The sequence below is a fragment of the Lissotriton vulgaris genome, chromosome 8 (genome assembly GCF_964263255.1).
Source record: "Lissotriton vulgaris chromosome 8, aLisVul1.2, whole genome shotgun sequence".
In the NCBI taxonomy this organism is placed as follows: domain Eukaryota; kingdom Metazoa; phylum Chordata; class Amphibia; order Caudata; family Salamandridae; genus Lissotriton; species Lissotriton vulgaris.
Genome location: NC_141696.1, coordinates 1,313,082,746 through 1,313,094,818, shown reverse-complemented (window position 1 = coordinate 1,313,094,818; position 12,073 = coordinate 1,313,082,746). Strand labels below are relative to the sequence as shown.

At 42.7% G+C, this 12,073-nt stretch overlaps 1 protein-coding gene across 3 annotated transcripts in view; it reads right to left on the bottom strand.

The window, feature by feature from the left end:
- GUCY1A2 (guanylate cyclase 1 soluble subunit alpha 2) overlaps nt 1-12,073 on the bottom strand; it is a 1,137,327-nt gene that overhangs the window by 87,516 nt on the left and 1,037,738 nt on the right. Inside the window, exon 10 of one of the 3 annotated variants that reach the window (XM_086933481.1) lies at nt 6,467-6,499. The exons of the other annotated variants lie outside the window; for them this stretch is intronic. Coding sequence (XP_086789607.1) covers nt 6,467-6,499 — 33 coding nt within the window. The remainder of the gene's footprint in view (nt 1-6,466; nt 6,500-12,073) is intronic. 3 annotated transcript variants of the gene reach the window in all.

The following is a 12,073-nucleotide window of genomic DNA, read 5'->3' as shown; positions in this document are numbered from 1 at the left end:
TCCTGCCCAATTGAAACTTTTCTTAAAGCACTTTACTACAAGACTAAGTTTTGACCTTGACTCTCAACATTGTCTTAAACTGTCTTTATATAAAAATATTACTGAAATAATTAAATATAAGAAACCTCAACAATATATACATTTTAACCTGTATCATGGAGCTAGGAGATCGATTGTCCTGCTCCGACTCGGAATACTCCCTGTAAAAACCCTTACATTTAGATGGTATTTAGAAGAAAACCCTATTTGTAATTTGTGTAACGGTGGAGAGCAGGACTTGGAACATTTATTGTCTACTTGCACAAATTTGTCAGTGGTAAAGGCAAAGAAAAGATTTTTACAACCAGTTTACTCAAAATGCAGAATTAACTCAATACAAGAATTGATTTCTTTATGTAAAGTTCCGCCGAACGAATTGGCATGTTACAATTTTTACAAATTTTTAAAACCATTTTTAATCTTGTATTAGTATGAAAATTTTAACAACATTGTTTAAATTATTATATTGTGTATTTAATATTTGTGGTTCTCAGTGGAGAACCAAATCAAATACAATAAACTTGTATAAACTTCTTGTTGTATAAACTTGTATAAATAAGGCTAGCAAATCGAAAGCTATAAAATGTGAGTTACAAACCACAACGCCAAAGGTAAGCAATGGGCAGAATGCATTCCAAGTGAAGCTTTCTGAATGTCCCTAAGATGTCTTTAGCAAACCAGACAGCTGTGCTGTGTGGCAAGCTTCAACCTAAAAATAACAAAACTTCCAAACAATGTTTACCAGGGAAGCAAACTTCGAAAATGTATTTCCCAAATCGAATCTGAACAGATGTAGACATGAAAATCTACAGAGTTTCAACGTTTAATGTAAGTGGCCATGCAGAGCTGCCGTGTGCACTACAGAACCCGCCCGTTAAATTATAGTGATTTCCTCATAGCATTTATCAGCCTTTAGACCTAAGAGGCAGGGGCTCTCGCACTTTCACAGGGGTTAGAGGGACCACCTGTTTCCTTTTCTCTTTTCAGATATGACTGGTTGTTACTCGCCCCCCCACAGAGGGCTCCCTCAAAGAAACTGACGGACGCTTTATCAGTATTTTTGATATTTTTACTATGGGTTTTCATATTTCTGATATTCTAAGAAAAAAACTGCGCCTGAACAGACTTGCCTTCACAAAGCATTCTTCTAATTTCTTTTTCCATCTAGCTTATTTCCCTTCTGGTATGCCCTTGGAGTAAGCTTGTCGGGGGTAGAAATGGGATGTGGGTGGAGGCACAAATCAAGTGTCACAGTGATGAAAGGAATGCAACGAGGAACGCTTTCTCCGGCTTGAGATTGAGATGTGACAAGAAACACATCAGCCAATGATGGCAAGAAAAGGTGGACCGGCAAGGTTATTGGCAAAAGGTACTATAGCAGTTGTTTACATTGGCATGCAAATGTGTCCTTTCTGTGAGAATGGCATGACAATCTCTCTGGGGGATTAAAGAAAGAGGCACAGTTATCTTTACTCAACTAGGGTCATGTGGAATTGGCATAGGCATTTTCTATAGTCAATGTAAAAATCTCAATAGCAATGTTTCTTTAATGGTAAACTATGAAACTGGCATGACAAAGCAGAAACAGAGGTTGCGCTGTGAAAACCGATGAGAGTTTTTTGCGGTATTGTTGAAACTGATACAGTAATGCACATTTAGTCGGCCACGACCTGTGCTACATTATTAGTAGCACAATAGAATGTTATTGAAAGCAACCTATAATGTATAAGTAACATTTAGGGGCTATATTCAGGGATGTGGAATTCCTATAGCCCGACACCCAGGACATATTGTTTTGGGTCAAGGGCAAAAAGGTTTCATATGTATTTTGTCCTTGGGACAAGTAGGCCCAGCCCCATGCAGCGTAAACCATTTGGCTGCCAGTTTGCAGTAACACATTATGGATCAGGGAAAGGCACTGTCTGCAGTTAAGGTAATATGTTTGTCTATATGTTAATGCTGTTTGTATTTATGGTTCATTAATTGAAAGCCATTTTTTTAGGGTGAGCCCTCTAAGTAAATGTTGTAAGTTCGCACTGCACTACTGACAGTGGTTTCAGTATAAAAATGTGTACACATGTTTTCAAAGTTTAGCAATACGAGGCTATGTATAATGTTCCCAGAATGCTCTCTTATTTGATGCAAATATTCGCAGAAGCTTGAAAGCAAGATTGATTATTCTGTGCTTTCAAAATAAAATGTTCATAAAAACATTTAAAGCAGAAAAAAACTTTTTGCTAGACTACTGTAAAATTTCAGGTACCATTTCTTCGCAGCATCATTTAGTAACGTGTTGATGAATGCTAATATTTCCCAAAAATATTTATAATGGAAAATCAGTGTAACCAGTTTCAATAAGGTGGTTATGGGAAACAAAATTAAACAAGCCTTGGGAAAGCCAGAAAGTCTGAAATTGGTGGTCAGATTTTTAGTTTTGTCATTCTGTGACTTTTTTTGGCGTGGTTTATGTAAAACCTTATTGATGTAGGAGCTGCCGGGCCCTCCCTATTATAACAAACATTGGCAAAAATAAAAATAGTTTGTTTGGCCTCAAAAGGCACACATTGCCACAGTAGTTACTGGCACTGAACAAAACTACTTTGTGTGACAATATGCTCCTTGAGAAGGAGCAGAATGCTGTCGATGTAAGTGGATCCAGAGAGAGAAAGAATTTTAATAAACGCAAATGGTCATAGTCAATGCCAGACCAAATTAGGGGCCGAATTATTAAAGAAAGACTCCAAAGTGCACCCATGTTACATGTCCTTGCATTAAGTGCAGTTATACAGATTTAGTGAATTCCCAAGAATTTAAAGAAGTAGGGCAAGAAATGGTACTCCTTGAAAATATTTGTGAACTGCATTTTAGCATGAGCAAATATGCATATGTAGATTTGCTCATGCGAAAATCTGATTGTTCGCAAGTTTACTTTCCCTCCAACCACTTTTTTCCCCAACTCTGGAAGAAGGTTTACATCTGCTATTGTCAGGAGTAAATTTCCAACATTTTACAGTATGGAAAAGATTACAGTAGAGATGTTGAAAACCCTTAAAACATGCAAGTTAGTAGTTTTGCACAGATTCAAAAGGGCATTTCAACCCTGGAACTATTGCTTACCACTATCTTCAGCCCCAGTATGCTGATCTGTGAAAATTGTGATAACATATGGGGATTGAAAGTATTCAAACTCTACTATGGTATGAGCCCTGGCATAATCAGAGAGGCTATATCAGAGCTCTTACATAATGAGATTGCTGCCATAATTTGTCGTTACACTACATGGCACCAAAGGGGCAAGTGGATTTTGTTAGAGGACAAGTAGATTTATGAAGCAACCTGCCCCATGGACAAGCAGATATTTTATTAAATTCCCCACCCCTGATATTATACACTGAGCACTGAGTCAGCCCTCACCATAGTGTTGGATAACATCCGCACTCGTGTTGATGAGGGCCAGACCACCCTCCTGATCCTCCTAGATCTGACAGCGGCCTTTGATACCCTCTCCCCCTCAGTACTAACATCTCGGCTGAGGGAGATTGGGGTGCATGGAGCAGCCCTGGATCTTCTCACGTCTTTCCTCACCCATCGAGTGCAAAGAGTGAAGCTGGGGGAGTACCTATCTCCATCCCTCCCTGTGCAATGTGGGGTCCCTCAGGGGTCGGCCCTTAGTCCGACCCTATTTAACATCTACTTGACCCCACTTGCCAGGCTCATCAGATCTTATGGGATGGAGATAGTTTCCTATGCGGACGATACCCAGATCCTGGTCTCTCTCTCCCACGCTAGCGTCCCGACTGCCTCCAATTTTAGATCTTGTATGGAGGCTGTCGGCAAATGGATGATCCTAAACTCGCTTAAATTAAACGGAGAGAAGACGGAGGTGATGGTGTTCGGAGGGAAAGAGGAAGTATGGTCATCCTGCTGGTGGCCAGACTCATTAGGAGCCTGTCCCACCCCCACCTCCTCCGCAAAAAATCTGGGGGTTATGATGGACCCTGCCCTTGACATGGGTAAGCAGGTCAGTCAAACCATCTCTACCTGCTGGGGCATTATCCATATCCTGAGGAGGATTAGGCACTACCTATCCTTACAGGCAAGGAAACAGCTGGCTGTTGCCCTTATCGGCTCCAGAATGGACTACTGTAATGCGCTGTATGCGGGCTTGAAAAAGAGCCTACTGCAGCGCTTACAGGTAGTCCAGAATGCCGCTGCAAGGTTTGTTCTGGATCTTCCCAGGCGCACCTCAGCCACAGCGGCTAGAAAGCTGCTACATTGGCTTCCTGTTGAGGCGCGGATCCACTTTAAGACCGTATGCTTGACATACAGGGCTTTGGCCAGAAATAGCCCCTCCGGTCTAGGATCTATCCTGTCCCGCTATTCTCCCGCTAGCAATCTACGGTCCTCCGGCAGACTCCTGCTATCGGCCCCCCGTTTCAGGAGAGTGAAATGGGGTGGCAGGGCCTTCTCCACCTTGGCACCCAAGTGGTGGAATGCTCTTCCTCTGGAAATAAGATCGCTACCCACCTTTCAGGCATTCAAAAGGGCTTTAAAAACACACATTTTTGCGCAAGCGTACCTGTAGTGATGTAGCGATTTCACTTTTGATCTGTTTTGTTAGGCGCCTTGATGCCTTCGGGTTATTGTTTGCGCATTATAAATTTTATTCATTCATTCATTCATTCATACAGTGCAGGGCACTTTCCTTGTTAGCGCCGGGCGCACCTTTTAAAAGCTGCGCTCAGCACTAACAAGGAGAGGGCCCCTTATTAGACTGAATACATTGCTCCCAGTCAGCCACAAACTTGTGCTGTCCTGGGGGCAGCGCATTCAAGTGAAATACAGAGCGCCATTGAGGCAGTCGCTCTGTTTCACTGTGCAGCCTCAACCCACATGCACTTTTAAGAGGGGTGAGAGATCCCCTTGCAGGCGGTTGCAGTGAGCGACTGCACCCACCTGCAAGGGGATGGACTCCCTTAACCCCCACCAAGGGGCTGCCAACAGGGGGGGCTCTGACAGTGCGCCACCTTTTTGATGATGCACTGTCAGCATGCCTCCTGACAGCTTCTTTACCTCGGCGCTCGCATCTATAATACGTTTGGGGTGCAGAGGCAAAGAGAGTGCCTCAGTTGCATGGGGCATGCCCTCATACAAATGAGGGAACGCCTTCTGATGATAGCACTGGCGCTATATGTGTGCTATCTGTTTTACAGAAGGGGGCCGCACAAGCATTTCGGCCCCTTCTGTAACATCAAAGTGCCCCGGGGGGTATACAAAGTGGACACAAATGCCCAATGATCCCTTGGTGCACTTTCCAAGTGTATTTTGGAAACACCCCGGTACATTGTGGCAACACCTGGCATAATAGCAAAAAAGATAACAATACCTTAATTTATGACGGATTTGATTTTAGTGTCTGTAGTAGGGGTGGGCGTAACGTATGTAATTCTATTTAGCGTAATCACACACAGAATTACCTAAGAATTCCTCAACATTTGCTTGAATTCCTCAGTAATTCTATGTTTACTGAGTGCTTTAAAACTGTGCTCTTTGTGCAGCATTTTTCCCAACTCACTACCGGAGTTTATCTTTATTTTCTTTGCACAAAATAAATGTCTGCATACCAAATGGATGCAAAGATGCATTTTGCGCTTAGAAACAGCGCTAAATGCAGCAAAACTCGAATAGCGACCACAAGCAGCTGCTCACAATTTCTAAATGTGCTCTCGCTATAGGATTTTTCCCCCCAAATTAATCTCATTACGCTTGCAGGAGCTATCGCATAAGTATCGTAATTCCCCATCAAAGAGTTACACAAAATTACTCAAAAGAGTCTATTTACTCCGGCGTGCCCAGGCCTATTCTGTAGTCGGATAACAATGTGCATTCCATCGATAGAACATTATTTGAAACCGGTTCCATGTATCCTTGGTTTTAGGTATTTTTCCAGTTTAGTTGTGGAGTGGTATTAGTCACTGTTTCAGTGAGGTGGCACACATATTTGTGCGTGTCATGCATTTCTATGACCATTTAATGCCTTGTTATGCTCACCCACAAGTTTGTAAATCAAGTTTCTTCAGCTGTGAGGAATATCTTACATAAACAGCTCTTGTTTAAGCCACCTTGGATTCATTTTCCTTAAAAATCGACCAGCAGAAATAATACGGTTTTCTAATGCCTTATATTGCATCAGTCTCTGATTTACGGAGATGTGGCTGGACTGTGACAAAGTGTAATTGACTGCAGTTCCTGTTCACACCTTTTTCTCTAGGCGAGAACCTCTCTATTCAGACCTCTGAAGGCCTGCCTGTGACATAATGACATTGGAGCCCGACCCTTGTTAACATGTGTGTGTGATCACGGGAGTGCCAGGGCACCTTTGCTGTGAAGGGGGCGCGAATCAGCTCTCCTCAGTTCCATTCACCACTTCTGACTTTCCGAGATCACTGTCGCAGCTATGCTCCCCTCCTGCACTCTAATTACACCAGCTCTCCCCGCAGCTCTTTGTGCGAGCTCAGATGGAACACCACAATGCCATCAAACAAGCGAGTCAAAGCGGGTGGGTATGGAGTTTTCACAGCACTTGTCAGGGCAAGTGCACCAGAGGTGGTGTTTAAAGGGGCCACTGAATTTTTGAATGAGGGAAAGCTTTTGTCCCGGATAATTAGCACTCAAAATACACAGTCCGTAAAAGAAAGAAGGGGCTTCTTAGGTGTTATTGACTCTCTGGATAGCCGTGGGTGAGCAAATCAAGGTTTAACTAAAAAAAAAAAAAAAAAAGAATGGGGGTTGATTTTAAGTACAGTCCACCACTATTGTCCAAACAACAAAATGTATATGTCCAGCCACCTGTTTTGTATACAGAAAACGCTTTGTATTTAACGAGTACCACACAATCCTAAATATAGTGCTAAAGTGCTGGTGGTTGCCAGTAGGGGGATACAGGCACTCATTTTTGGGAACAGGCTAGTGCTTAATTTGAGACGGGGGTTTCCGGTGCTCAGCACTTATTTGTCAGCACCGGAACTTGTGACAGTTCACCTCCAGGCAGCACTGCCCGTGTAATTTAGAGATTACCCCATCAACAGGTAATTATTAATTCAATACATATTAAAAAACGAGTCCTGTGCCTAAGCCCTTCTTATAGCTGTGGCGGCCAGGAATAGCCCAAACTATCACACTTTTAGGAGTCTGATGGTTGGTAGTTGTGTTGTTACTATCATTGGCAGCATGGCCGGGACAATGTGTGGTGCAAGCGGCAGTGGCCTCCTGTCGAGAGCCCGAGACACTTACTTTATTTACAAATTAAGCGCTGGAACCGACACTTATTTTTGCACATCATACATTGACTGCAAATTAAGCATGGGCGAATTTTGCGAATCTCGCGTTCGCGAATTTTGCGGATTTGCGAACTCGCAATCCGCAAAATCCGCGAATTCTCGCGAATTTGCGGATTTTTTTTTTGTGTTTGCCCGGGTTTCTGCAAGTTCGCGAGGGTTTTGTACAATTTCGCAAAACGCGAACTTACCTGTCGGGTCGCAAGTTTCGCGAACTTGTTGTTTCTACGTGTCCAGCCTGTTTGGGACACTCTTCTTCATCACTGCCACTCTCTGTCACCCCTGCCACTCTCTGACTACTCATGCCACCCTCTGGCCCACCCATGCCACCCTCTGTTTTATCACAGCACCCTCTGGTTGTCCAGTCAGTGTACATTATTGTGGCAAAGCAAGCACACCTTCCCTGCCTCAAGTGACCTGAATTAATTTGGGGCTGATTAATGTGTCACAGAATATTTTTTTAGCTGGCACCTGCTTCCTTAGTGCTTCCTGATTAGTGATCTTTTGCACTTGCTAAGTGCTTTCATTGTTGCAAAATTAGTTACAACACCTGCCCTGCCCCAACTGACAATAATGAATTAGGGGCTGATTAATGGATTTGAACTTCCAGCCTGGCTCCTGCTTGTCTCCCTTAGCTGTAATTCAGGACCTTTGTGGCATATGTGTAACTATTCTGAGGTTCAGAGCAGGGTCACATAATAGTTGCAACTGGCAACTGAACTCTGGAGGGGCCCCTCAGGAAGCACTACAGGAAATGGCTACTAATGATGAGCCTGAACTTTTGAACCTGGTAAGTAGTTTCAGTTTTGCTAAGATCGTATTTCTGCAATTTTGCGCTTATTCGCGGGGCGCGAAGTTGTACTGGGAAGCCGCGAACTCACGCGAACAGTGCGAGCAAGCCATAAAATCCGCTGCTCGCAGATTTGCGGATTTTGCGGGAGATTCGCGAATCTCGCAGATTGCGAATTTACCGAAAATCCGCAAAATCCGCAAGCGAAACGGATTTTCCGCCCATGCTTACTGCAAATAAGAGAGGGACAAACACACAAATGGAAAAGAAGGAGGAAGAGAAAGACTGATAACAGGCTCAAACGGAGAAAGCCTGTACCGGCAAGAGTGGGATAAAGGTGCAGGAGTGCATGGTAGTGGATTAAAGAGCCCTGTGGTGAATTCAACGCTATGCATCTTTGGTTCTCAGCATGCCTATTTTTCACAGCACCGCCAGAGCAGAGCTTTGGCCACAGGATCCCATTCTTTTTACACATTAAGCACTGCCTACACACAGTAACAAATGCAACAATGTCTTACAATGAACCAGTGATCTTCTACGAGTAAGTCAATCTCTAATGAGTTAAGTACATAAAGGGCGGATGGAAAGCACAATAAGGTTCTAAAACCAGACCTACTGTCTGAACAATGTACAATGTTTATGAGCTGGTCTAATCATTGAGAAACACTGTTGTTGAGAAGCTCTTATTATACCAGAAATTGAGAGAAGAAAGAACCAATGCAAACAGTACAGATGTTGTAAGAGAAGATTTGCAAACAGCTGCTGTTACTGAAGCCCTGTGAATAGAGATGTTATTATATTAAAAGGAACAATCGTAACTTTTACCACCAAAAATGGGATTCTTTGCATCTGTTTAACTATATTAAACAGTGTTCGCAAAGTAGATCTTTGCAACATTGAACTAGAACAATTGGAATATAGCACAACAGTAACAGCAAAGTCACAGGCACCTACAAAGCAAGTGTCTCCAACTTCAGTTTGGTACCACGACATCGCTGTCACAAATTCTCAATATCGGTTGGCAAAAATATTGTGTCCAAAATATCATTTACCAAAATATCACATATTGGAGTTACCAATAGGAAGTTACGCTCCAATATTTACAAAACAGTAATTGTAGCAGATGATATTTTTGAAACAATATTCTGATATACAACCTGGAGTTTGTACTTGCAAACGGGTGTAAGTTGGAGGTACACTGACCTCTGGATCAAAAATGGTCTACAGGGGAAACAACTCAAGAGCACATGGGTCTCAGGGTGGATCATAAGGATACTAGGTTCTGGCCAGCTATCTAACCAACTAGCTCTTGATCACCTTATGAGCCTATCTTGAGAGAGAAAATGAAGAAATGGGTAAGCGGTACAAAGAAGGGTGAGACACCACCATCTCAACATTACATGCAGGATGGATCTCATTTCCATCACTGTTGCAAGATCCAATAGAAATGCAAATAATCCAGGGCAACACCTAAAGAAAAATGGGGCAATAGACCTGCTGACACTAAACCATTGTCCCCACAGCACCACACGCTTCAGTGTTACACTTGCATATGTTATTTTCCAATGAGTTCAGTGATAATGTATGTTCTTTTCTTCTGCAAAAAACGGAATTTCATTAGATGGATAGGAAGGGGCTAGAATATAACAGGAGCTTTACACTCTCTTACTGCCACTTTTATACAACTGTGGGTACTTCTAGGTGCCTCTTCTCGAACCATTCAGCTGTAGATGCATGCTTTGCCCTAGGCTCCAACGTTGACCTGATGGTGTGTAGTCTCCCTATGTGCCACAATGATGCCTACTCAGCAGAAATAAAAGCTTTGGATAGTGATAAAGTTCTGGCTCCTCTTTTTATATATATTCCCTAATTTCACCTAATCTTTTTGCCTACATTGCCTGTTGGATATCAAAGTCCTTCTTCTTTTTTGTACGTGCTTGATTTGTTTTTCCCCCAAACCGTTGGTGACCCAGTGTTACAGTAACAAACAAGGCAGAGTAAGATGGAAATTATTCAATATAATTGAACATTTGGCACAAAGGGACCATAATCACCTTACATGAACATTATTTCAGAAAATAAATTTAAAAAAACATTCAATTCATCTGTTAATTAATGCAAACAGGAAGTCAGGCACATGGCGGTTTTCTGAACGTCAAGTCACCAACATTCTCAACCAGGAATTGTAGGGGTAGTCAGGGGCGTAGCTTTAGGGGAGGTGTTTGGGGTGTTTCACCTCCTAATAAATTTATTTTTTAATAATTAGTCGGGTACAGGAGCTTTCAGTTGGGTATGGTAAGGTGTCTGCCAGATTTCACCTGGGATTTTTTAAATGCTCACTGAGACAAAAACACACACATACTCACCCTATTTTACAAAATACTGTGTTTAATGTACCCCTCACAAATCTGAATTCCTTTCGCTTTCCTTTGGCTTTTAAGCCCCCCTCATGCTCTGCTTCTTACATACTAACTAACATGATATGCCAGCATGATTGTCGTGAAATCTGAAGGTCACAACCCCACCCCGTCTTACTGACCAATCTACAACTCTGGGGGTAGTACAATTGGTACAAAGGAACAAACCTGAAGCAACAGATTCTACCCTTGGGCACCTTAATGAATATCCATCAAAGTTTTCTATTCCAAGTGAAAGGGTAACAGAAATGGAGGACTCCAATAGGGGAAGAATGAGTGCAATGCATGGGGAAGAAAGCAGTAGTGTAGAAGCAGAAAGGGACCTGCTCCAGAGGCTGAAGGAAGGGCTACACTTTAATAAGGCTGAAAAATAGCACGATTAATAGTAATTACAACAAGTACCATGTAGTAGGAAATTGATTATACGAGTGCACTTTAGATCAAATTGTATATTAAAATGCTCTGTACAATGTGTGGGCCATTCTAACCAGTAATTTAAATCCAAAAGATTTGCACTTCTGACTGCAGCACTATTGGAATTTTGTTCTGAAAAAATGTGCACAGCTTATTTCGGCAAACAAAACAGGTGATGGACTGAATGTGGATCAATGTCACACATTCAACCCAGTCCAAAGATCTGGGGATGCTTGATTCCGTTCTGGGAAGGACATGGCTTTTGTAGTTCGGACTGGACTGTTCCCATGGGGCACAGGGTCAGAGCTGATTTGCATATCGCCTTTGTCTAACCCAGGGTGGTGTGGAGTGCAAAAAAACGATGGATTTGGGCCCAGATCTTTGGACTGGGGTGAATGTGTGACATTGATCCACATTCTGTCCATCACCTGTTGTGTTTTCAATTGCCGCCATAAGTGCGCTGGGGATGCTCAGACGTGGGTCCCAGGCACTCCACACCACTGGAGTCAAGCTAGCCGGGCTGATGAGAGGTGTTACCTCGAAACCGGTCCGGTCCTCGGATGCTTGATTCCGTTCTGGGAAGGACATGGCTTTTGTAGTTCGGACTGGACTGTTCCCATGGGGCACAGGGTCAGAGCTGATTTGCATATCGCCATTGTCTAACCCAGGGTGGTGTGGAGTGCAAAATAACGATGGATTTGGGCCCAGATCTTTGGACTGGGGTGAATGTGTGACATTGATCCACATTCTGTCCATCACCTGTTTTGTTTGCAGCAGCTTATTTCGGCAACATTATTTCTCTTAGTATCACTTCACTTATTCATTATGCTCTTCAGATTCAGTTTCATCATCAGTTAGTGCTAGGCTAACTAAGGTGATAGTATTACTTAGCCAGTGTTGCATTTCTTCGTTTAACATTTTCTAATAGCCAATTTTCAAAGTTGTCAGAAGGTTGTATTTGGCATTAACCGTGTATTTATGACAAGGTATTGATTTAATTAGTACCTCCCAGACATTAAAAGGCAAAGGAAACATATCTTTAATGATGTCCTCAGAAACCTAATGTAACTTGTCTT